General features: G+C 36.7%; 3 protein-coding genes across 3 annotated transcripts; 2 read left to right on the plus strand and 1 right to left on the minus strand.

The window, feature by feature from the left end:
- The first annotated feature begins 990 nt into the window (after positions 1-990).
- hint3 (histidine triad nucleotide binding protein 3) lies at positions 991-4,649 on the plus strand. The gene is made up of 5 exons (XM_015382506.1): positions 991-1,153; positions 1,651-1,768; positions 1,965-2,034; positions 2,117-2,243; positions 3,893-4,649. Exons 1-5 carry the CDS (start codon positions 1,022-1,024, stop codon positions 3,938-3,940), a joined length of 495 nt encoding a protein of 164 aa, XP_015237992.1. The 5' UTR covers positions 991-1,021; the 3' UTR covers positions 3,941-4,649.
- LOC107089616 (actin-binding Rho-activating protein-like) lies at positions 4,647-7,909 on the minus strand. Its single transcript, XM_015382505.1, has 2 exons — positions 7,813-7,909; positions 4,647-6,504 (listed from the first exon to the last, which is right to left on the minus strand). The coding sequence occupies exon 2, from the start codon at positions 6,484-6,486 to the stop codon at positions 5,968-5,970; it is 519 nt and encodes a 172-aa protein (XP_015237991.1). The 5' UTR covers positions 6,487-6,504; positions 7,813-7,909; the 3' UTR covers positions 4,647-5,967.
- A 470-nt stretch (positions 7,910-8,379) lies between these two features.
- trmt11 (tRNA methyltransferase 11 homolog) lies at positions 8,380-26,312 on the plus strand. The gene is made up of 13 exons (XM_015382513.1): positions 8,380-8,470; positions 9,736-9,801; positions 9,950-10,023; positions 10,102-10,183; positions 10,269-10,361; positions 10,434-10,568; positions 12,024-12,180; positions 12,741-12,821; positions 13,189-13,353; positions 14,501-14,573; positions 14,702-14,836; positions 21,461-21,581; positions 26,030-26,312. The coding sequence occupies exons 1-13, from the start codon at positions 8,396-8,398 to the stop codon at positions 26,168-26,170; spliced, it is 1,398 nt and encodes a 465-aa protein (XP_015237999.1). The 5' UTR covers positions 8,380-8,395; the 3' UTR covers positions 26,171-26,312.
- The last annotated feature ends 266 nt before the right edge of the window (positions 26,313-26,578 follow it).

The raw sequence follows: 26,578 nt of genomic DNA on the forward strand, positions 1-26,578 counted from the left end.
AAAAATATATATTTTTCAAGGCTGCACTTTTAAAAAAAGTTTTTGTTTTATACTTGTGTAAACAAAATGGCATATAAATCAGTCTAACTCTACTATTAATAGGAATAGCCCTTTCTTATAATTAAGAATAACATAAAGTTTTTTGTTTTGTTTTTTAACTTGTTTTTAAAATGGAAATATATTTTCCACTGAAAAAATGAAGACAATAAAGAAAATATAAATGGGGACAAAACTATCTTAAAAAGATTATGTTTACAAAGGACTCATTTTGGATCTTATTGGCTTTATAATTCCTCAGTTATTCAGAAAAAATATTTGTAAATATGATGGGGCTAGTAGTAAATTTTGTTTGGGTTCCAGCAGGATAGAACAAATAAGGTAAGGATAGATATTAATGTTAGTGTTAGTATAACAGAAATAAAGGATATAATTAAACAAAAAATAAAAGAGAGAAGAATAAAAGGAAGGTGGTTCTATAAAATCCAAAAGAGAATTGGACAAATGAGAAGAACAGACAGGAACAGAAGAGAAGAGATATTTTGACTCAGAATAGGACACACAGGATTGAATAGTTCATTATTTTTAATAGGGAAACATCAGACAGGGAAATGTGACTGTGGGGAAGATGAAGCGGTGGAACGTGTTATTTGGTATTTGGAGTTGTAGAAAATATTTGATTCAGAGAAACAAGTTAATTAGGAAACTAAGTAATATGAAAATGAAACTTGACATTTGTGATTTACTGCAAAAAATAATCAAAGCAGAAGCAGAGAATATCAGGTTATATTTGAGTTTTTGAAACAGGATATCGTTTTTTTTTTTTTTTTGTTTTTTTGCCATGTGGTCCACACTCCTTACCAGTTGGTGGCGGTAATGTTCACCTAACGTTTTTGCCAAGCGCCATAAAACTTTCAAGAAGAAGTAGAAGAAGAAGAACGGGGAAAAAAAAAAATTAAGCTCGATGCGCCTGGGATCGACTATTCTGGTCTGAATATCGACTGTTCTTAGTTCCCTGACAATAATGGCGGAGGATCAGCCCCCACAGCCTGTTAAAGCTGATACAACCAACAGTACACCGACAGAGGGATATGATAAGAAATGCATTTTCTGTAGGATTGTAAATAATGAAATGGGAACGGAGCTTCTCCACAATGTGAGCATTTTATGCTTTATGTCGTATTTTGGACAGTTAGCTAGCTAGCTTTAGCTTGTTTTTTTTCTAACAGAAGTTCATACCAGCAAATTTAGCTACTTTAGATTCTGAATGAACATATTGCCCTGATTTTTATTCTAAATTGCTGACATGTAACGGTGAGCTGAGCTTTAGTGGTGTATAATCATTGTATTTGTATGTTTATGGTGTGATTAATGAATGTCCTATACCTCCCTCTGGTGTAGAGCCATTTCATAGGTTTGATGTCAAAGATCCGCACCTTTTCACATTTTAATTGTAGACTGTTTATCCTCAGGATCTTACCGTTTATTTGAGGAATATATATCTGTAAAGGGTTTGGCTTTAATTACAGATAGATAGATGGATCACTGAGGGTACAAAGTCCCTCTTGGTTTAGGTCATTGACTTGAATGCAGAGGCTGCTGATAAACTACATAGTGATCATTGGTGCACTTTGTGAAATAATTGTGTTGCAGGATGGAGATCTTTCCTGTTTCAGGGATATTAAACCTGGAGCTCCACATCATTATTTAGTTGTCCCAAATAAACATGTTGGAAACTGCAAATCTCTCAACAAGGAGCATGTGCCTTTAGGTGAGGTGATTTATTTTGTTGCTTGGTTTTATTTTGTCTCTGTGGTGAATCATATAGTCTTCCTTGTTTAATGGAGCATTATGACTCCCAAGATGTGATCACTGTTGTGCAGGTTGATCAGGTTAAAGGAACATTACAAGTAAAACATTTAAATCAGAAATCAAATAAAAATAAATAAATGTTCTTGTATTTTTAGTGAAGCAAATGGTTGATGTCGGGAAGGATGTACTACAGAAAAACAGCGTAACAGATCTCACTGATGTCAGGTTAGCAACATTCAGCATTGTACAGAAGTGCAGTAAGTGTTGATATGATGTGTAGCTGATATCCTGTATGTTTCCTTTGTAGGTTTGGTTTTCATTGGCCCCCGTTCTGTTCTGTAACACACTTACACCTTCATGTCCTGGCACCAGTCAGCCAAATGGGCTTCATGTCCCGCCTCATTTATAGACTTAACTCCTACTGGTTTGTCACGGTAAGTTCTGGAGTCCCTGACATTTTAGGTTTAAGGATAAAATAAAATCCTCTCAGTCATCAGACACGAGAGCTGTAAACATTTCACCTTTTGTCTGTGACTGTTAGTCACACTGAGGTGTTACATACAGTAACAGTTTCCTAAACCCAGCAGCTGTTTGAGCCAACCGTCATATTTACTACAGTGTAAAAGACATTGTTAATAGAACACTGGTTTGACTGATGGGATTTACCCAAAGAGGAAAAGATAACAATTTACCCTGTTTAGTTGAGTAAATTTTCTCAAATCTAAATTCAATAACTATAAAACACCAAGTAGGTTAATTCTACTCATTTCAATTGTACAACCTTAAAAACTGTTTATTAGGGAAAAACCTCAGCTTTGGATTGAACCCATGATCTCAATCTTGCAACTGCAGAGTTACAAACTGCACCGTCACCCAGTTTGCTGGCTTGACTTTTAAACAGTTTCTCAAATAGTGCTGCACGATTACTCTTAATCAAAATTACTGACTTATAATTTATAGGGTTGTGTTTGGAATAAATACAGTTCTAAATTGTTTTAATTGATTCCCAAAGAGCGATTCCTATATTTACACATTGCACATTTTATGCTTTATGTTGCATTTTGGACTGACTGTTAGCTAGCTTTAGCTTGTTTTTTGCTAACATAATTTCATAGCTGCAAATTTAGCTACTTTAGATTTTGACTGAACATATTTCATAATTTCCTATGACAGAGCGCCACAGGAAATCATTCCTACCTGTGGTCATCCGTAATTTACATTTATGCACTATTTTTGCACGCCACCTATCACTTTACTTAGATTTATCACTTTACTTGGATTTAGTTTTTACATATGCATAGATATACGTACAGATATATAAACATAAGAGCTATATGTGTATATATTTTAGCTCTTTTTATTCAAATTTTTTTATCTTTATTATATTGTATAGTTGGATGTGTGTATATATTATATTATATTGTATAGTTGGATGTGTGTATATATTATATAAAACTGTAACTGGAGCGTGTAACAAAAGTAATTTCCCTCTGGGATTATTAAAGTATTTCTGATTCTGATTAAAGTGCACATTTAAAAACATTGCTTATTTTCACTGCCCTTATAGCTGCTATTAACTTTTATTACTTTATTCATTTGCTATTGAATGTTAATGTTATACTTGTATGTGTAGCCTGATAATGCAGTCATGTAATTCAGGAAAGAGCCAAAATATCTATTTTTAATACCAGTAATCCCATTTTTGATCGAACTGCGTCGAATATGATTAGAGGTGAAAAATGAAATAGATTCTCAAGATTTTGAAACCTGAGAATCACATCATCATTTACTTCCTGACACATGCGCACATTGCAATAGCTAAAATCTTTAGGTACATTTTATGAGATATTTTATGTTAAAGTAGCTACTTTTAACAAGAAAGTAAATTATAATTTATAATCTAGATTATTTTCTGCTTAATTGGTAATAAAAAAAAAAAAAATCATGGATTGTTTTTACCATCCTACAAAACTAGTGTAAGAATACAGGTTTATTACTGCAATTAGCAAACTATTAGTTAGCACAGAGGCAGAGATTGTGCTGAACATCTAACATCTGTTGACATTTTCTAATGTTTTTACAGGCAGATCAGCTGATTGAGCTTCTCAACTCTAAAGCAGAGACGAACTGAAGCACCAGGATCTGTTTTTGTCTTCTCTCTGGATTTTTTAATAAAATAACTTCAATCAACCTTGCTGGAGCTGACATGTTTGGTGACAGAGGAGTTAAAATGTTTTCTGCTTTGGCCAAACTTAAAGGGAATGTTTTATTTTAGATGCCTCTACTACATCATAAAGACATTCAGGGTAACAAAGGAAGGCAAATATTTAGTGTTAAAAACACCAAATATTTAAATATTTAACATGGTGTTAAAACTCTTTGGTAATCTGCCATCTCAGATAAAGATAAAACTATGTCTATCGACCAAAGAGTATAAAAGAGATTTTTTTTTTTTCATTCCGTATTTTAGAGTTGATTTAATGTTCACTGCATAACAGCTGATTTTCATCAACGGAATTTCACTTTTAAAATTTGAAGCTGAAATCGGTCAATTTTCTGTCATGTTTGAAAACTTTTATTGTGAAGATCAGGTTTGTGAACAAAACTAAATTGCAACTTTATAAAGCATTAATCTAAGACAAGTATTCCTTGTGTTGTCAATGTTTAATTATAATATTACTTTAAACATTCAATATAAAATGCACTGGAATGGATTTAAGGTTCATGTGATATTTTAATGACTGCAATTTGTAAATGTTAATGATTATTTAAAAATAAGCTTATAGGCCATGTGCGATTATTGAACTTGGGCTTTTTAAAACCTGCTTTACCTCAAACTACTTTGACATAATTGGAATCAGAATTCAAACTAAGAAAATAGAGAAAATACAGACCATTAAGTTGTGAAGCTTTTAAATTTACAGCGCATGTTCACCTTTCATCAGAATATAGAGCATTGTCATTCATAACTGCTACATATGAACTGAATATAAGAGTATTAACATTATAGCATGTTTTGTACAATACATATGCACTTTATTAATTACGAATAAACAATGTTGCCCCTAATGGCTGGTGTAATATTTTCTAAATCTCTGGTGGGGTTTGTGACTGGTATGATTTCACTGTACATCTAACTGTGGTTCAGACACAGGAAAAATGTGTTACCACCATGACAGCGTAACTACAGGGCAGCTGTGTAATAAATACATAGCGTGAGACATCCAGCCAAGTCGGATCAGGTTCATCCTATAGCACCATATTATCTGTCACAGGCAGGCTTTGTGTTCTCTTTGGCGTCGGTTCAGTCCCCTCTAACACTCTGACTTTAGCTGCTCATTCATCTACTTTCAATACATAATAAAAGAGCAGTGGAGTTTTAAGGAAGCAGAGGATTTTCTTTTCCTCATCTAATCACTTAAAACAACAAGCAAAATCAACTGATTAAATTATTTAACAAATAAGTCGTACTTAATAACCAAAGGACGAAGACATATAAATTTAAATAACAGTGCATCCATGCTTCTCTTAGAAAGGGGATAGTTGTTCATGGAAAACATTGTGTTAAACCTATCACCCATCTGGGTAAATTGCATCTGAAGAATGTTGAATTGGCAATGAATACTTTTTTACACCAAAGTATTCCTTAGTCAGAAATAATATATTTCAGCTAGAGCTTAGTTTAGTGTGTCTAACAGGGCAATAATCCCAAAGACAGCAATGAATATACCATGGGATGGCTAAAATAAAAAATTAAGACCTTCTGGTGGCCTAGTCAAAGTACAGTTCAACCTAGACTGAATTGTTGTGTTGGGACCAGCAGAGCTACAAAAAATTGTAATAAAGTGTGGGTCAAAATCCCAGCTGAACAATGTGAGCAGCTGATAAAAGTATCCAGAAAACAGATGTTTCAGTTATTAATGCTGACAGGTATTTCCCCCCTAATTGTAGTATTTTCTTTCATAATTATCAAATGATATCCTTTAATAGAAGCATTCTTTGGGTATGAAACTATATTGCTTTGCTTGCTATGGGTTGTTTTTTCTGAGGGTTAAATCATTTAAGTCATTGAGGCCACCTCCAGTTTCTACAGTGTGTAGTTGTAGGGTTCATATGTACAACATGATTCAAGATATAGAAACAAACCCAAACATTTGCTTATTCCAGCAAAGTGATAACTACATGATCATCCTTCCCTTGCCACAGCATCTCCCCCTTGAAGTCCACCAGTCCCTGTTTTCTGGCTCGTAAAAGAATTCCCACCAGGGTATTAGAAATGGTCACATAATGTTCAAAAAGTTTCCCAAATTCAACCATGATCGTTTTTCTCCTGCCGCCGTCTCCATCCTCCTCCTCTTTTAGTTCCCCTATGTTCCTTATCACCTCACACAGCTTCTGGACCTCTCTGCCGATGTGTGTGTGAGCCTCCTTCCCACGTTTCTCAGTCAGAGAGCCCTGCTGGGGTCTCCCGTAGTCATCCTGTCCCCTTTGAAGGGCCACTACACTTGGTCTGGTATCGTGACTGAAGGGATTGAGCTTCTGGTTCTCCTGGTGCTCATTGGACCATCTCTGCCAGTTTTCTTTCAAACCTTTTACAGAAACAATGGGCATCGCACTGTCCTCGCCACACTGAGCGTTGACATTCGCCTCGTTGCTCCTCTGGCTGTTGGTCCCCATTTCTCACTCCAGTCATTTCTGAACACAAAAAAAGAAGGATGAAGATTAATTAAGATTAACTTGATCAACTTTCAACGACAGTGGAGCTATTATTTCTGTCCTGATCTTATCTACACTTAAAATCTGTGAACATCGCTGACAAGGTGTGGAAATGGTTGTCTAGGAGGATTGGATCAAAATGCCAGCAAAATTTTCAGAGAATCTTTGATAAAAAGGAAACCCTAAAGAATTGCCCTACCTGGTATGAAGGCAATATGCTGCCAATTACAAGTAAATTGATTGATTGACTTTATTGATCTCACAGGGGAGAAATGTGCTTGTTTCATTGGCTCAATAGTCAAAAGGAAGGTGTCAAAGGGAAGAAAAGGTCCATATATATATAACAGCTGAAGTCACTTGTTTAACATTATTACTCAAAGTTATTGCACAGGTTTTTAAATGGGTATTTACATAAATAGGTATTTTTATAGGGGCTACTCAGGGGCTACTGCCTTGCAGCAAGAAGGTTCTGGGTTCAATTCCCAGCCCGGGGTCTTTCTGCATGGAGTGAAGTTGGAGTGCATGTTTGCATGTTCTCCCTGAGCATGCATGGGTTCTCTCTGGGTACTCTGGCTGCCTCACACAATCCAAAAACATGACTGTTAGGTTAATTGGCTTCTCTTAATATATATATATATAGTTATTACACTGGGTATTAAACATAAAAACTGGTTATTGCACAGGGTATAAAAAATAGTCATTGCACATTAGTTATTGCACAAGTTATTGCAATAATAGTGCCACATTGTAAAGTCTGATGGCAGCAGGGATGAATGACCTGCGGTAGCGCTTCTTTTTACAGAAAAGGTGTAAAAGTCTTTCACTAAAGGAGCAGCTCCGCTCCTCTACAGTCTGGTTCAGATGTTTTCCATGATGGATGTAAGCTTTGACAGCAACCAAGCATGTAAAGGATGTATGGAAACTTAAAATCTAATGTTCAGTTTTGGTCATCTGAGCTGAACTTGGAACTTTAAGAGTTTAGTCTGATTAAATGTCAAACACTGAGGAGAAAAAAACGATTATGTGTCTTTAAAACACCTTTTAGTGGCAAACATTATGCTGATAATAGCAAGAAAGTGCAATCTGACCAAAGAATTTAATTAACAATAAAATCTGATCCTGCAAGGAAAACAAAAGAAAACAAAAAAAATTAAATAAAAAATACATTCTGTTACAAACAAACTGGGGAAAAAACATATTTTTCTTTACTTTTACTCATCTTTATTTTCAATCTCTCGAAAGTTCAGAGTTTGTAAACCAAATCGCAGATGACAGAATAAATCTCACCTGACTGGTTCTATCTTTCCATATCTGGACAAACCTCAGGACTTCCCGGTTGTCCACCTGATGCAGTTTATTAACGCTACAGTTTTGCTGACAGTCGCTTTCAGATCCAGATGAAAAGCCCATTTGATTGACATCCGTGTCCACCAATGGGGTGGAGGACGTGTCCCCTCAGCCAATCAGACAGCGCTCTGAAAAGGCGTCTTATCTGCCGTCTTCATGAAGTAAAGCAGATTAAACACTGAAGAAGAAAGAGTTTATCCTGTCCTATTCAGGCCAGCAAAAGTTTCTTATCTTTTATAATGTACTTATTTAATGAATGAATGAAACCCTGACATAAATCAATACAGTCTGTGTTTTTAATTTGAGATGTATTACTAATAAAGCTAGAAATGATTGCATCGGTTAAGATGTAAAACTAAACCGGTAACATGGTTCATATTAGACAGCGTATCATGGAGAACGGAGGGCGCATAATTCTGCCATTTAAGGCTATGGCTGCGTCTCAATTCGCAGGCTGTCACCACGCGGAACCATTTATTGATAGTCCGGTTATCCCCGGACTTGTTTTGAAAGCGTACCCGTCATGGCCGCGTCCAACAGATCATGCCTTCAGTATCTATTCCATCTTGCTCACGATAATCTAGAATTTAGATTGCCGGTAACGCTTTTTTCCCACATACAAATGTCTGTTTATCTTCTGTATTTAATTTTACGACTTAAATCAATATGATTTAATTCACTCTTGTTGTAAAATGTTAGCTAAATGCTAATGTAAACGTTCCGCTTCACCTTTTAAATAAATCGGAATGTGGGAACTGTAGATGATAACACTTCAGTTGTTTGTTTTTTTCCCCCTGACCTGAATACTTTGAGTTAATCGATTCATTCTTGTTCATAAACTTCCTTTCCATACAGTCAGAATTACTCTGTAACATCTTGGAAACGTTTTGTTGAATCTGTTGATATGAATTTAATTGATCATTTTACTAGTTTCTTCGTCAAGTTTCATTGAAGGTAAAGCACAACGTTAACAATGTAGAATTTATATCAGGTTCAAGGGAAGACTTGAAAAGTTTCCTGAGGGTTTATTTATACCTGTACTGCCTAAACATCAGTGAACCTACAAGTAACATTACATTAGTTTAACTTCACAGTACCACATTTGGGGTCCCTTTAGAGGTTTTTCCTCAGTATTAATTCATATGTTAAGTTTTAACACTCAGGGGAAACACCCTGAAGGATTCATGAAAGTAACAACAGCACTTACTACTTCTCAAAGCCTGCTGCACCCTAAATGCACCAGTGTATCACAGATCATTCCTCTCAGCAGCTGGAAGACTTTATATCTACCACTGTTTTTTCACAGTTTCTGTCTTAGGCAGTTAAATAACATGCTGCTGTCATTTTGCACATCTAATGTTGCTGCCATTTTTTACATATCCATTACTGTAAAAATAACCACAGTTGTTTGATTATTTACTCTCCAGATACAGAGCATTTATATTGTATAAACACTGTACAGTACAGTACTTATTTGTTATTTTCCTTACTCTGCTACCTATTCTGTTATTTTTATACACTTTCTAAGGTCCTCGTTGTGTTACCACTTCTGCTGTAACCTTTTGGTGCTGTATCAACAAAAGTTCCTCGTTGTTGGACAATAAAGGGATTTTCTATTCTATTCCAAAGAAAACAACCTGGGGGTAGAATTTGTTCAAAGAAGGGCATCTGAGAAGCTTTACAGAACAGTTTAAAGGTTCCCCAAATGTTATTTAGAACTTCTATGATGTAAACTTGAGGGATTTTTTTTTTTTTCCTGTCATAATGTTCTTTTCTATGTCTATATTGTGGTCTGCCTCTGAGGATTCATGTTAAAGCAATAAAGTCCTGATGTGTTCTTATTATATGTCCTGATTCTTACAGGAAATTAAGGCTCTTCTTGCTCTCAGGTCAAAACCATTCCATCCTTGTGTAAACTTCAAAGAACAGGTCAGATTTCACTATGTGCACTTTTTTTTTCCTCCATCTGATTTGTCTGTTTGAGTTAACAGGTGGTTTGATAGCACTTAGATCAGAATATCTTTTTCACTGTCCTATCTACTTCCTCATGATCAAAGCCCTTCTTTGTTCTTTTTAGTCTCCTTTCTGGTGCTTGGAAGGTTTGTCTGTGGAAGATGTTTGCAGCGTTATGGACAGATCTGTTTGTGCAAAGTAAGTGTGTCATTTCTGGTGAAAGACATCCACAAATGGGGTTGGAAAAAAAGTGTGACTTCCATCTTGTCCTTTCAGGTCTGCTTTTGAACTCTGGGGCCATGGACAATCACACAGTGAACTCAGGACATCCCTGTTAAGCTACCCACAAGAGAAAATGGTGTGTAAGCTTCGTGTGTAGAGCACAGTTTACCTCAAGTGAATTCCAACTCTAATGTCCTTTATCCTCCATTATTGCCCTACAGAGTCCGTACATGCAGAAAGGCTCTTCATACAAAATAAATGTCTACACATTTAACAAAACCTTGCTGTTTGAAGAAAGAATTAAAAAGATTGATGTGAGTATTGAAACAGTGGTGGAAGTGTTAGTGTCTTTGTCTGTGGGTAAAAAATCTTACTCTGTTTACCAGGCCATGGATTACCTTCCATTTCAAGGCACAGTGAACCTAAAGAACCCCCAGTTCACCTTCTGTTTGTTGGAGGATTATGGTACAGACCCCAACAATATCCCCGAGCTTCCAAACTACGTCTACTTTGGCAGATTGGTGAGATATAACACCCCCCACAAAAGCATCCATCCCTTTCCTCCTGTCATTTTTCGGCTATAAAACTCCATTACATATTTTTCTTTTTAGAGAAAGGAAAATTAAAAAATAGGTTTTTCGGTTTCAAATAGGTGATGTAAAAAGTGTGGCGTACAAATGTTTCCATTTGTATTTAGGTTCTCAGAATACTAATACTTCTAACTCTATATGTATACAAAACTATATGCCATTATTGATACCATGTGAGTAAAAAAAATTATGTAGTTAATGGGGTTAAGATTTTTTTTATTAACCTGAAAATCTCTCCTTTTTCAATCTCAATATGTAAAATGTTTTTTTTTTCAACAGGATTGCATATGCTAGTTGTATAAGAGTGCAAATAAATGTAAAATTAATAACCTAAACATAAATTAAACAACAGCAAACATATGCAAACATAACCTTTTTTTCAGTTTGTAGTTTTGGATACCGTTTATGCTCATCGTCCTACTGGAAGCTGAATTCCCACTCCGTCCTCAGATTCGAGTTAAAACCTCATACAAGTTTAATTGTGCTGCATCCCTGTATGCAGTTCCCTTCAGCCTGGTTTATGCTTGACGCATTCGCGAGGGACACTTTGCAATGTTACTTTATCTCTGGCTTCCACACCCCTCTTCGCGGCACCCGTGCAGACAGAATTATCGCTCTGCGCACCTAGCAAATTACCAGCTGTGCACACAGATCTGCATAGAAAAAAAAGGTGACCAGGCAACAGCTCCAACTGCCAAGGGTTGGCAAATGTATCCAACTAGAGAAATCCTGTGATATTAAGCCTATAAATATCTATCCAGAACCCGCTATCAACAGATTGTGGAAAAACTCCTGTAAAGAAATGAAAATCACTCTCAGATGGCATGAAGATGCTTTGATAAAGTTGTAAACGGCTGTATTTTCTAGTGCTTCATGTACTGTGGTGTAGTCAGCCCCCCTGGAGCTGTCCTGAATGGGGAAAAAGCCCCAGAGAGTATAAAAGTTACACGCCTTGACAGGCGGCTTATTTTCTGCAAAGATTTTACATGTGTCAAGCATAATTCAACCTTTCATCTTCACGTCAACTCTGCATAGTTTTCTTGTCACAACTGAAGGAATCCTTGCACCCTTGTAGCATAATGCTGCCACCAGATGTTGTGCTGTTTCAGTTTTGTGTTTTTTGTTAAATAAACAAATCTTTGCTAGTAGGCCACAATCCACAGTTTTAGGCCAATTGATTTATTTTTATTTTAGACTAGATGTATCAGAGCAAAAGGTGCTAAAAACAACTGCATCTCTTTCAGATTTATTATAGCAACCTTTTACGCTACTTAGTTCAGTCTCTGACATTAATGTATATACATTAAAATGAAGAAATCAATGGGTTCAAAGGTGTTGTAGACTGCATTAAGATGTGGGGTAATGGGATTTGTTTTTAATACCCAGATAGCAGACGGTCAGCGGGAACTGATTCGCTCCTACAGTGTGAAGAACAGACATTTCATCGGAAACACCAGCATGGATGCCGGCCTATCATTCATTATGGCCAACCATGCTATGGTCAAAGAGAACGACCTGGTTTTTGACCCATTTGTAGGCACAGGTAGGTTCATCTTGGATTTACTTATAAAAATGATTTTATTTGCTCTTAAATCCCTGAATGGTTTCGCCCCGTTGTGCCTCTCTGAGCTTCTACATCCTTACACACCTGCTCGCTCTCTCAGGTCAGCTGGTCCTGAGAGAGCCTCAAACTAAGCAGAAGCTCAGAGGTGACCGTGCTTTTGCTGTTGCAGCTTCAAATCTCTGGAATTACCTACCTCAGCAAATCAGACAGGCCACTTCTCTGACTGTTTTTAAATCTTTTATCAAAACCCTCCTTTTCACTTTGGCTTTTGACACCGAGCAAGACAGTGGGCTTTATTTGATTCTTTTTATCTTTTACCCAGTTTTATTGTTTTGATTATGTGACTGCTTTTACTCATGTTTTAGCGGTTTTGACTTTAATCTGTAATGTTTTATGTTTAATTTATTTTCCGGTACAGCACGTTTGTCAGCTGTGGTTGTTTATAAGTGCTTAACAAATAAGATTGGGTTGGATAAACATCTTTGGAGAGTGATTTTTATCAGGAACATGTTCTCACTGTTTGTCTCATCTGGTCTCAGGCAGCTTGTTGGTATCATGTTCTCATTTTGGAGCATATGTGTGTGGAACAGACATTGACTACAACACCATTCATGGAAAAGGTTCGTCTCTCTCAGCTGCAGATATTGTGCCTCCTGACTGCAAAAACAGTCCAAAAATAAGTACAAATTTCTTAAATTAAGTGTATTTACCATAATTTGAGTAGGTAAATAAGATGATTTGCCAATGGAATAATTATTCTTTACTTTTAAAATAAGATACCGTAATTAGGTAATATGCACTTGAAATAAGACAATGCAATTGTTTTTTTAATATTTTAAATATAAATTGTCTTGTTCTATTGGAAAAATGTTGCATTTACCTCCTCAATTCAAGAAAAAAACACATAAGAAAATTACTTATTTATATTTACATTTTTTGCAGAGAAAATGTTAAGTGTATTCATATAGTTTTGGTTCTTTGCCGTAGGTCGCTCCAGTCGTAAAAACCAGAAGTGGCGAGGTCCGGATGAGAACATCAGAGCCAACCTGCGGCAGTACGGAACAGAGAGCATGTATGTGGACGTGATGGTGTCTGATGCATCCAAGCCGGTGTGGAGGAATGCTGCTCTGTTTGACGCCATCATTACAGACCGTAGGTTTTCAGTTCGTTCTCTGAAATAACCAAACAAAGATGGCAGAAGATGTGAAGTCACTGGGTGTAATTCAGGAAGGAATAGGTTGAACAAATCAAGTGGGTGGAAATTAGGGCTTCAACTAAGGATTATTTTGCAAATAGATTAATCTGTTGTTTGTTTTTCCAATTAATCGATTAAAATGTTAACAGATTAAAAAAAAACAAAAACAATTTTGGTATAATTGCTGCTCTAAGTGGGTCGCTCTGTCACCTTAAGGCATGTTTTAGAGTCTCTACACTCTAGTTAACAATTAATCAATTACTAAATTAGTTGATGATTATTTCCATAATTGATTAATTACCATTGATCCGATTAATTGTTTTAGCCCTAGTGGAAAGGTCTACTAGCTGCCTTTAGCCTCTTTAGTTTGCATCTTTTTGAGATTGTGGTGTGTTTCTGCACGCAGTTAAAAAAATACTTCTTTTTGTTCTTGTTGTTGTTGTGGAGTCCTGACCTACGCTGCATCATTAATGTGCTGCATTTAATAGTGTCTCTGAATTCTTCCAGCAAGCGAGCAGCCAGCCATCAGACATTTTAAACAATTTATTATTTGTAAAAAGTTTAAAACAGAAAACTCCCACTTTCACAGTAGAGGTTAACTAGACCTTTAATGAATAATCTGAACATTTTAAAGAAAGAAATTAAAATCCTTTGGCCTCTTTGGAAAAACTGAAATCCGTCATTGGGTCAACGTGGATGTTGCTCCTTCTTGGAAGATATTCTATGGTTTTAAAAATCTAGCAGATAATTTTAAAGATTTTGCACGTTGTTCTTAACCATAGGTGTCAAACTCGAGGCTTGCGGGCCAGATATCGCAAAAAATATTTTTATATCATAAAATAGAGGCATATTTTCCTTTAAAGTGTCTAAAAATACTGAAACGCCTACATACATGGGAGTACAGTTATAATACCAGAGCAGCATGCTTTTGGTGATTTAGCAAAATGTTTGTTTAATATTTAAACATGCAACAAACACATTTGAAAGATGTATAACACAAAAGGGGCCCAATATAAGACTGAGTTTTTCACCCTTTTTTTTTCTTCATTAAAATATGTCCTAAAATGTTTTTATCATGCTTTTTTTTTTTTTTTTTCTTTTTAGCTCCATATGGCATCCGAGAGTCAACGAGAAGAACTGGCTCCCATAAGGACACAATTAAATCCCCCGATGGCTCGTAAGTCGCACTGAGATTCCACACCATTATGCTGGAAAAAGGTTGACTTAAAAATCTCCATCTTATATGACAAAGTCATTTCTTTTTAAAGTTTTCTGAACCTTTTTTCTCTTTAATCTCTTCCACAGATACCCAGAGTCCCACGTACCTGTCTCGCAGGCGTACCACCTGAGTGACATCTTTACAGATCTGTTAAACTTCTCTGCCCACCACCTCGTCTTGGGTGGGAGGCTTGTCTATTGGTTGCCTGTATACAGGCCAGAGTGAGTAAACATACATCCTTATAATGAGAAACAGTCATTTCCAATGTGTGGTATAACCCACAGAAAGGCAAAAGCCATTTGAACTGTCTGTGTTTATAGAACACCTTTTGTACAGAAAGAGGGCGATCCAAACCTTTACATAAGAGAAGCGCTGGAGGCAACGAGAAACGCAAACAATAAACAGAAACCTACAAACCAGAGTTTCTACTATTCTTAAAATAATGAAAACAATTTCTAATCTACGACAAAAACATGAAAAACTGCTACATGTATTTGAGGTTACTGCTCTGCCTTCATACAGTTTGTACTCTTCTAGGAAGGACTTTTTTGTATATGTGTTTATTGGGATTTTATGACCATTTTCTCTGGTGCTTATCTGTAAGGTTTTTCTATCAAAGAAAACCAGTTGATTGCTTAAACTTATTGACTCGAAGGCAATTCCTCACTGCAAGAATGCTTGTAGGGACAGTGGAGAGGAAAAACTCCCTTTTAACAGGAAGAAACCTCCAGAAGAACCAGGCTCAGTGTGAGCGGCCATCTGCCGAGGCCGACTGGGGTTCAAGGAGACAGAAGCAGACATAGAAAAAGTTGAGTTGCAGTTAAGTTGAACAGGCAAGTCAGTAGTCCTCTCATTCATGTCTTTATGCTTTTTTTTTTTTTTACACGCGTGGTCAGCCATGTTAGAAACTTAGGGAGCCTTTACAAAACTGTTTTATTAAAGGATGGGAGGATGAAGTTGTTTAAAATGTCTTGGTATCTGGAAGCCCTTAATTGAAAACAACCTATCACTGTATTTCCCTCTGCATCAAACTGCACTGGTTATAAACCCAGACTCCTTCATTTCATAGCCAAGTATGGATGATTCATCAGCCCAGAGAACACAAACCCACTGCTCAGCAGCATTTGTAAAGACCAAAACACACCCGACAAAACACACCCGACAAAACACAACCGACATGACCAATGTGCATCTGCTACCAGCTACACCTTTTAATTTTCAGCCTCTATGATGAGATGTCTCCTTCACAGACTCGCAGTCTCAGGTCCATTTCTACATGTACTAAAGCTAACATCTTACTGTATGAAATTATGCCCTTTTTTTGAATTATTGATAACCTGGGTAAATAAAAAAACTTTTTCATTTATTAAAGTAATTTTACAGCTTAAAAGTAACACACAGTAATTCAATGTAAGTTTATTCCACATATCACCAACCCACAAGTTTGCAATGTGCAAAGAGTCACGTTTAAGGGACTCTGTAAAGCATGGCAGTTTTCTTTTAGTGATCATACCATTTAGGTACTTTTTAAAGCCAACTTAAGCCACCTTAAATTAAATTCATTTCTAAAAACATTTCATTGATCCCAAAGTAGATGAAATAGCAGAGCTAAGCCAACATTCAGCCTCTCTTAATTGTAGAAATTGTTTCTAAGAGGATCTATCTACCATCTCAGATGTTAGTAATAACTTATACCAATAGGGGGCAGTGTCACACCATAAACCTTAGCTGCTTTATTCGTTCTTTTTTTTTAAAGAAAGTTTACCCTGTTCATTTTCCCCTTCATCTTACAGCTAATTAAAATGTTACATACGGTTTAAATCAAAGCTAAATAGAAAGCACACTTGGGCTGTTTCACAAAGCCCTTTTCTTAATTTGTACCTGTTTAGTTTTCTCAGTGCACCCTTTGTTGCAGTCACGCTTTCCCTCAAATCGCCTTTAGAAAACCACCTGTGTAAATGACAGTGTTAGTACAAGATAATGTACAGGTGTGTTGAGGTGTTTCTAGCGAAACAGCTGGGCCTCAGTTAACCACAACTGACACTACTGAGCTGCTTTACAGGTTGCCTGTGCAAGATGGCTCCTCTGAAACAAAGTCCATCATTGTTAAAAGCTCTGTGCAATGTCAGCGGGAAGAAGTGCAGGTGTTTGGCTGGTAAGGTGTGAACCACAACAGACTGAGGCATAAATGGACCTTATAGGGAAAGGGAAACCCCAAAGAGCTGCAGATCCTTCTGAGCACTGATTACAAGCTTTTGAAGGAGATAAGATAATCATGCATCATGTAGTTTATGATCGGAGTTTGGAAGAGGAAGGGAGCACACAGAGCCGCAGTCATAAAAGCCCTTTGCTTACCCAGTATATATTTTTATACATGCGCAAGCGTGTGTGGTCTTGCATTGGAGCTTATGTTTGTGCCATCATGTTCACACGTCATCCCATGGGTCCTCAGGAACCGGGGCTGTGCCAAAATAAACATGTGAGGCTGGGCAGGCAGGGCAGATATATGAATTATCTGCCTCTATGGTCTGCAGGCTGACCTTTGTGTTTTGTGAATGTTTGTGTCTGTGTGTGTGTAAGCCCAGACGTGGTCTGTCTCTTGGGCCTAATCTGGGGCCATATCAGGTTTCAATCACCCACCGACCAAAATATGAAAGAACGGCTGCTTCAATAAGGTGCTTGTTAGTGTGGCATGTGTGTGTGTGAGGGGGGTTTGGAGTGTGTGTGTGTCGGATGACAGGTGACACAAAGTCCTTTCACCAAAAGACAGTGTCTAGACTATGTTGAACTGCTTTAACTTGACTCCGTTCTTGCTCTTGAAAAATACATTCAGCGTAATGATGGAGATGGATGACATTGCATCAGTCATCCCTGCCATAAAGTTACTCAACTGCAGCATAAACAAGTGATGCATAGATATAAATGGTGCATTGTTCAGAGAACGCCAATGCTGTGAAGTTTGATGTTTTGTTTATTTGTTTCTTTTTTTCGATGATCGGTTTTTGGCCTTCGAAGTCATACATGACAAATCCTTCAACATATATTTTACATCACTGGGATACAGGTCAAAGCATAAGTCCCTTTCTAGATGAGCAATGCCAGAAAGTCTTCAGGATTTCCAATGTTTTCAAACTAAACTAGATATCAAGAAATCTTGAAACCAAATTGAAGGTAAACATGACTGCACTCCTTGTTCTTACTAATAAGATGTTCTTTTCTAGCTCTCCCTGTTAAAATGCTACTAATATGGGTTTTGCATTTGCAACAAGATGTACTGTGGTGCCATTAGTATTTCCTCATCTACCGTAACTCAAATATAACTTAAGTGAAATCCCCTTTTAATCTATAGAGTTCAATATAACATTGGTCAAACCTTTGCAGCTATAGCAGCTTCAACTCATCCTGGAAGGTCCACATGGTTAGGACCATAGGAGTGTTTAAAGGATTTATTTTGACCATTCTTCAAACAAGCAATTTGTAAAGTGGTAAACCCACGTCGGACGAGAAGGCCTGGCTCTCAGTTCTCGTTTTCATTCAGCCCCAAAAAAAATTCTATCAGGTTGAGGTGAAATCCGGTCAAGCTCATCCACACAAAACTCTCTCATCCATGTCTTTACAGGCCTTGCTTTGTATACTGGTGTACAGTCATGTCGAAAGAGAAGGGTGGGCATCTCCAAACTGTTCCAACAAAGTTGACAGCATGAAACTGTTCAAAAGCTCTCTGTAGTTGAAGTTTTTAGAGATTCTTCCACTGATCTAAGTGACCAAGCACAGCTCTTGAAAACTGCTTCAGAGTCCTCTAGATGGTCTGGATGCAGCTAGAACCCATTTCATGCACCTTTCCCCTGCACTGAAGGCCACATGAAGTGTAAAAGTCCCCATCGTTTTACCTGGCCTACAACTTTGTTGACCTGCCTGCCTGCCTGTCTTATAATAATACTTCGTACAGTTGTTTTTTAGCCGTGTCGCACAGGTGGCCTCCATTTACATGACTATGCAGGAATTCGCTGAGCTCCTGAGAATGACTTATTGCCTCACATATATAAAGACTGTATGTTCGGGTTGTTGTTTTTATACACCTGTGGCCAGTGGAGGTGTCTGGAACACCATATAATTATTTTTTCATTTATTTCAGTAGGTGACCAATACTTTTGGCAACATAGTGCATTTCCTCACCTTTTATAGAGGTTTCTCTTTAAAAGTTTGCGGCTTCTGCTCTTCCATCACTGATTTTAACCTTCCTGTGTAGGAGGAAACACCATCTGGACTTAAATAATAAGATTAGCAGCAGCAGGGGGTTTTCTTAAAAGCATGCGGCCTTGAACAATGAATAAAATCTAGTGCAACTTTCTTTGAGCAAATGATTGTATGTGCATTCTAAAAGAAATGGGTAAGAAAGCTGTATTTTTTTTTTCTGAATACATTAAGTTTAGAATTTGTTATCTGGAACTGCCTTGTTTAAAAGATGGGAGTAAATGGTTGCATTGAAAGCCTTTAGGCAACTACTTGCACTTCTTACTCTGCTGCTTCCTTATAAATGCTTGGGGTTCTTTTGTTACCATCAGATTTTAAGAAGGTTGTAAGTAGTACGAAAAAGCAAAGCAAAAGAAAAAAGCTTTATAACAAGCCTGTTTTTACAAATTGAAATAAATGAGGCTGCTGATCATCTAATTGTTTCTAAAAAAAACTGAAAACATAAATCTAAGTGTCAAATGAAGACTCAGTGATAAGTAGCTCAATTGTTCTTGTTCATCACAGTCATTAATGCATGTTTGTTACCATAGGTTTAGAGGATTCTAAGGACCGTATCTCCGTCCACTGTTTGGAATAGGTCTGTTTTTGTAAACTTTTCTTTCCCAATCATCCCCAGTTGTTCTAAATGGGATTTAAATCAGGATTGTCCAAAAGACTGATATTATTTCCCAGGAAGAAGTCTGGTTTCAGCCAGGTGTAGTGGCTTTGCCTTGTTGCAAACCCAGTAATCATCAGACAGGCGATGGCCCTCAGTGTGGAGCAAGGCCTCCTGATCCACCTTCATAGCCAGCTGCTGTTTGACGCCCCTATGCAACCTGAAGCTCTACTGTTCATCTAAAATCAGCCACCCAAATCATGCCAATAGCCTTTGAAGCCATGGGGACCATCAAGGTTACATTTTTACAACTTTCTTCCACCTTTCAGTGACCCATATTTGGTTCTCCTTTGCAAAACAATAAACAAGCAATTTTTTTTTATGCAATTAAAGGAGATGTGGACTTTTACAACATGTATTTTCATTTTGTAAGTGCTTACTTCAAAGATGCTAAAGCCCCAGTAATGTCCCGCATTTGGGTCTAGTATTGTCCTATGTGTTGATGGACCGCCAAGCCTGGACTGTGGGAAATTTAAGCTAAAATAACATGAAATCCACATTTTAGCTTTTAATTGCTTTGGACTTGAATTCAGCTGATGAACAGCCTCTTGCAGTTAAATTGATGTTTTCAATACATTGCTTATTTTTCTGTTACAGTGTCTCCCTGCATCTCAGAGAAAAGATGTGCCACTAATCCTGAATAAACTCCCAGGAAAAAAATAGCTTTAAATTGAACTTAAAAACATATTTGGTTAATGTGGCCTAGGCTATGCTATCCGGGGCTGCAACTAACGATTATTTTTCAAATTGATTTTGATTTTTTTTTTTTGATTAATCCAATAATAACCGGGTTGCCAAAGGTTCCTTAAAGAAGATTTTTTTTAAGAGTTCTGGATAGAGCATATTGACAGAAAAATAAAACATTTTTTTACTCTTAAAGCAAAATCTTTATTATTTTTTTTATAATTTTGGTATAAATGCTTCTCAAGGTGGGTCACTCTGTCAGCTAAAGACACATTTTAGAGTCTTTACAATCCAGTTAACAATCGATTAAAAAGTTAGTTGACGATTTTAATTAAATTATCTATTAATCTAGATTTTTCTGATCAACAGTTTCATCTATAATCTAAATATAATTTAAGTTATCTGTCCACCTTTGCTTTTATTTTGATCAATCATTTGATCATTTTCTTATATAATCATCCTATTTTAAGGATTCACTTGTATTATCTTTCATTTCTGTGTTACCTTTATTCCACTGCAGTGTGCTTTTGTTTTTACTTTTCCCTATGAACAGCAGTTTCAATTGTCTTGCTACTGAAATGTGATGTATAAATAAACTAGCCCTTTACAGCCTTGTGGGGTTAAACCCGCTCTTCCCTCACTCAGAGAACTCACACCAGTTATGTCGGACTCCTCACTTCACTCTGGCTTTTTTTGATTGGCAGGACTGAATTACACTTTGGTCGCATCACCAGCAGTTCCCATAGCAACCAAACATCCCATCACTGGCAGTCCCACATGTGGCCAAGGCAAACAGTGACGTTAAAGTCTGGCTTGGAATTGTCAGGGCTGTCGCTACGCCGGTGGCGGCGTGGCGAACGTGCTACTGACACAAATATGCAAACACATACATCATCCTCGGTTAATAGGCCTTAACGTGGACTCGCCTGGTGATGATGGAGCAAGCAGTCAACCTGTCAGCTTAGATTCACTTTTTCCATCTTCTTCTTTGCACCCAAGAAAGTTTCATAAACCGTGATCTCACTGCGCGGCTACAGCAGATGGTGTTTATTAGAGAAAGAGAGCAACACAGAGAAAACAGAACCTTGCGATGAACCGTTTTACGAGTTGAATAATCTAAACATTTGTACTCATTAGGTTTAAATTCACATAATTTATAATCCTGATGAAATTTTTCCACTTTGTCATTTTTCTATTGCCTTGTCGGAGGATGAGCACCTTGCTGACTGTGTCTGTTTGATTCGTTTTGCAGGTACTGCGAGGAGATGGTTCCCCTTCATCCTTGTCTTCGACTTATCAGCAACTGCGAGCAGATGCTTTCCAGCCACACATCACGACGACTAATCACCATGGAAAAAATCAAAGAGCCAGAGGTAATCATGGCAGGATCTGACTTGTTTTTGTTTTTTATTTACAAAACTCTTTGTTGGTTAAAGCAAATAAAATTAAATAGTCAAGTTCCATATTTTCTGACCCTGTTAAACCTCTGCAGGTCAGTTTGACTTTGCTTGTGTTGTTAAATACTTTATGAGTTTGAAAAATCTAACATTAATTTAATTTGATTTGGGTTGTAAAATCCATGTAACGTTACAAACTATTCCCCCTTTATATTGATATGACCTCTGTTTGGAGCGATTCCCACAGCATGTCGGATGACGACGCTTCAAAAGCTAAAAAAAAAAGCGCTGGTCGTGTTCGAAGTACGAGCCGTTTGTTTTGCTGTCCGAGGAGGAGGAGTCGGGTGTATCACATGATTGGTTGACGTCAGCTACGCGTCCTCTATGGTCTAACTTTGAAATGGTTGGTCCAAAACATCTGGTGGTAGAAGCATCTGAAAAAAGGTTAGATGTTGTTGCTCCAAGTCACCGTTTTCTAAAAAGTGAATACGTAATGATGAACACGCAGTCAGATTACTTGGATAATCCATTAAACCATAAAAATATTGAAGTAGTTGAATAAGAAAGCACAGAAACCGCTCTGACATAGTTTCTATTTTCTATTTCTGTATTATTTTTTTCTTTTTCATTCCTTTACAATCATATTATTGGTTAGTGCCATGCTGTGAGCAGCAGAAATGTTTGATATATGTGTGTGCGCGTTTGTGCTTGAACAGCGACACGTGTACGTAAAGTGAAAACATGTGTGTGCCATCCTGTTCCTTAATGCATTCATTGTATTTTATCGAAGTGTTATGCATGTGTAACCATGTAAGTATGTTCTGAGTAAGCATATGTAGTATGTGTGTTTGTTTTTACATGACATCCCACTGGAAGTGATGGTGTCTGTATTTCTGTCTGCTGTAAATGCTTCGCCATCTGGCTGTGATTGGCTCCTTTCTTTTATACTGAAACCCCTAAATGGCTTAATCACACATCGTATGGAAAACAATCCGTCTTTGGATCTGACATCCAGTCCACTGCAAAACCCACAAAATTGCTCCCATAAACGGCGCTGTATAACGTGCACATACAAACACAAAGTTGTGTGATGTTATCTGACTGGTATCTGTCTCAGGTTGCATTTTTCTTTTCTTTCCAAATGGGTTTCAGAAAGCTTCCATTTGCTCGCTTTAATCAGGCTTCCCAGTTTGATGTTTCCCGAGCAAATGTTTGCTCCACTTTGACGTGCGTGTGTTGGTTATTGTTTCTGACTTTCTATGGAATATGACGTAGCGGTATTGCTTTTAACGTATGATGTCTATCAGAAAAAGCTCTCGTTTCATTTAGAAATGCTGGATCCAGTGCTTTGTCAGGTTGCGATTCAGACTCTATATCCACATTTAAACATATCTGCTAATTAGTCATTTTTTATCAAGAGTTTAGAGTGTCCTTGAATGCCAAAATTCAGGGGTGAATAATCAAAAATATTAATTAGGGATACATGGATTTCAGTTCTCTGGCTGATTGCCGACGTTTAAAAACCTTGCCTGCCTATTTTTCTTATTTATACTTTTTTTTAACTATAAAAACTCTTTTTTTATTGTCTGTTGTATTTTTTTGTCCTTAATGGCATATTGCTTTAACTCTTTGTACTCTATATAAGCTACTGGAACAAGAATTTCCCTGAAAGAGTAATCCCAAGGGATAAAGTGGAGTAAAGTCTAAGTCTGCCAATGCTGATGTTTTTTTTCACACATACAGCATGAAAAATCTCTAACAATGTTAATGAAACAATAAACTTGTTTGAAATGAACAGAAAGGCTGTGCTTTTAAGTATAATTAACTCTTTGAAGCATTGAAAGATTTTCTGAACCTTGGAGGAAAATGAGATCCAGTGATAAGTTCAGTTTCACCTAAAACATCTCTGATCGCTGGAAATTAAAGGTATAGTGGAGGATGTTCTTTTTCCGGGTGTATCGTCAAAATAAGAGGTCCTCCTTATTGTCAATCATTCTGGTGTTATGTGCTCGCAAGGGTTTAATAGGCGTTCCCTCCGAGAGCGGGTGCAGGGTTGTGCATTTCCATTTTTTTTAAAGGAATCTTGTATAGTATGCCTTTAAGGAAATTGGAGCTGATTGATTAGTTTCACCCTAGTTGACATTAAGTGAGACGCGGGGGGGGGAGTTTAAAAAAGGCTTCTTCCACTGTCTCTTAAAAGTGTAAAACATTGATAAAATTATTCATCCCCTGAGAAAAACTGATTTAAATTCCAGTTGCAGCTTTTCTGCACCGAATGACTAACTCTATAGTGAGCAGAGGTGACATCCCCATGTGTGTAATGTTCAGAGAAGTAAGTCTAAAAATCTTGCTTTAAGAGAAGTTTATTATTTCAGTAAAAAAGAAAATACAAATACATGATGTAGAAATTTACCTCTATCAGTCTTTACCTCTGTGAGCAGTTAGCACTGTACACAATGAGGACTTCCAGAGATTTCAATATAATATGATGCTAAATTATTGTTACAAAATTAAAGGGACAATAAAAGTTTGTTTCAATCCACTTTTTCATCAGTCGTCTCTTATGGAGCTGATCTTCCCACTGTGCGACTTTAAGCATCTTTGGCACTTAAACCTGTCTGTTGCATTCAATAAGACTTTATCCATGCAGATGCTTAAATATAAAACATGAATGCAAGATATTAAGTCAGTCGCTACTTTCCAATCAGTTCTGTGAAACATTATTATTGTGCACACTGTTTATGGGTGATATGTTTGGTATATATCGTGCAACTGCAGCCATGTTTGTTTATCTCACAGAGAAGGTACTTCAGCATTACTCTCCCAATTGCTATACGTTGGATTCATGTCTTTTCACTTATCTAATACTTGTGGTGTTTGTTAGAAATCAATCCGTAATTGCTGCTGGTTTCTAGTTTTACACACCATCAGAGAGCCATTGCTTTGCATCATTTTATGTTACTGGGAAGTTCTTGCCATGAATAAGCAACAATAGGAACCTAATGGCTGGTATTGAAATGACAATTAATTTAGACCAACAAATACCATCTTTTCTAACTCTTTTTTTTCTTTTTTTTTTTGTATTCCCTCATCTCTTCACTGATCTTTCGAATTTAAGCTTCAATTTTAGTGATATTGTTTAAAAATAAAAAATTTTTTATACCATTTTAACCTTTTTTTTATCCTCCCTTTAGTTTCATAAAAAGAAATTTCAGAAATGACAGAAACTCACTCTTGTTTCAATAGTCCTCTCTGGGAGTTAAATTAAATTCAAAGTGGAACTAAATCCAAGCTATCAAAAGTGCTTGAAACAATAAATATGTAACGCAAATATTTACAGGGAGTGGCATCACACAATCATTTAATCAGCTTTGAATATACGCCTAAGATCAGGAGGTGACAGGTTGACGTCTATCGGAACTATAGAGGACTGAGGAACTGGTGAAATAAATTCAGATTGTCCAATGACTAATGCTTCATCAAATGCAGATTCTATTCATTGATAATCTTTTTATTTTATTACCCTACCCTAATTCATTCATAATCAGGTTTGAGCTTCTGAATGTCTTATCTTCATGTTATAGAAGTAGTTTTTTAAGGTTGTTATTTTACAAATGTTTTGATTTTATAATTTTTTTTTAAATATGTTGAAATTAAGTTGTTTGTTTTATTTTTATGTTGGTGCCTTTTTGTAATAAAAGATACCATCTGAGCTCTTACAATGCTACAAAGCTATGGTGTTTAAAGGTCTTATATATACAGAGTGAATCCTGATTTTTACTGTTTTGTTTATAAAGAATAAGGAGGCAATGACAGAGCTAGTTATTTTTTATTTTTTTTTTTTGTGCAGGCTTCCCTTTAAGAACAAGAAGGGTTGTAAAATGGTGTGAAGATGTGCAGCAACAAAACCTTTTTTTTTCTTCATAAATTAAACCATGCAAAGATTTTCTGTTGTCTGCCAAAATAAGAGTGTGCTGTAAATTGAGCATAATATGGGCTCTTTAATTTGGGTTCATTGAGGGGTTGTTTCCTCTGCATGATCATGGAAAATGTTTCCAGGTTGCTTGGCAGCATCAGTAAGTAAACGAGAGGTGGTGCAAACATATTACAGCACTTCCAGCTCAACTCACCTCATTATTCCTCTTCCCTCTTCCTCCCCCGATGCCTCTGCACATCAGCAGCTAACGTCCAGCCAACACAAATGTCTTATTACGAGGAAACACTTGATGTGTGTTAGTCATGCAAACAGAATGTAAACATGGAAACTATACAAGATTCCTTTTTATTTTTAAGGCACAAACAAAAGTATCACCTGTAATATACATTTTTCATTACTTTATACAGTTTTGTTAAGTAACTGCATGAATTTAGGCGTAACTTCCAAGTGTTAAGCTCAATAACTCAGATATTGTTTCTTTCTACAGGAGCTGGACAGCCTGGCTCATCTTTCAGACCCCCACTTCAGCGGCTACCAAAAACACAACGCCTTCAGAGAGAAGTATTTTAGTGGACTAAACAAAAGGTCTGGCAAGGACGACACTAAAGCAGACGTCAGTGGAAAGTGAAGAAACAAAGGCCTTAAAATAACAAGCCATCTCTTTGAGTTTTCCAAAAGAAGTAGAAAATGTTGTTTAAACTTTCGCTGCTGTTGATCTTAAAGATTTTCCTATTGTTTGTACTACTTTGCTAATAAAAGCATAAAAACTTGTCCTTTTTATAATTAACCTATAAATATATATATAATGGATAAAAGTTAAAGATTTTGTAAATATAATTGATGAAAAAGCAATGTTTTTAGATGCTCAAAGAAATCATGACCTATCCTGGTGTAAGCTGTTCTGAAACGTAGAAATCTGATCTTTTTCCAGCGTTCTTAGGTGTAGATGCTTCATATGAGGCGTTTAAAATGATGCCAGAGGAAACGTAGGGAGATAAAAACCTATAAAAATGATGCTGCATGTCCAGTATATTCA

The sequence above is a fragment of the Cyprinodon variegatus genome, unplaced genomic scaffold (genome assembly GCF_000732505.1).
Source record: "Cyprinodon variegatus isolate N-32 unplaced genomic scaffold, C_variegatus-1.0 Scaffold258, whole genome shotgun sequence".
Classification (NCBI taxonomy): Eukaryota; Metazoa; Chordata; class Actinopteri; order Cyprinodontiformes; family Cyprinodontidae; genus Cyprinodon; species Cyprinodon variegatus.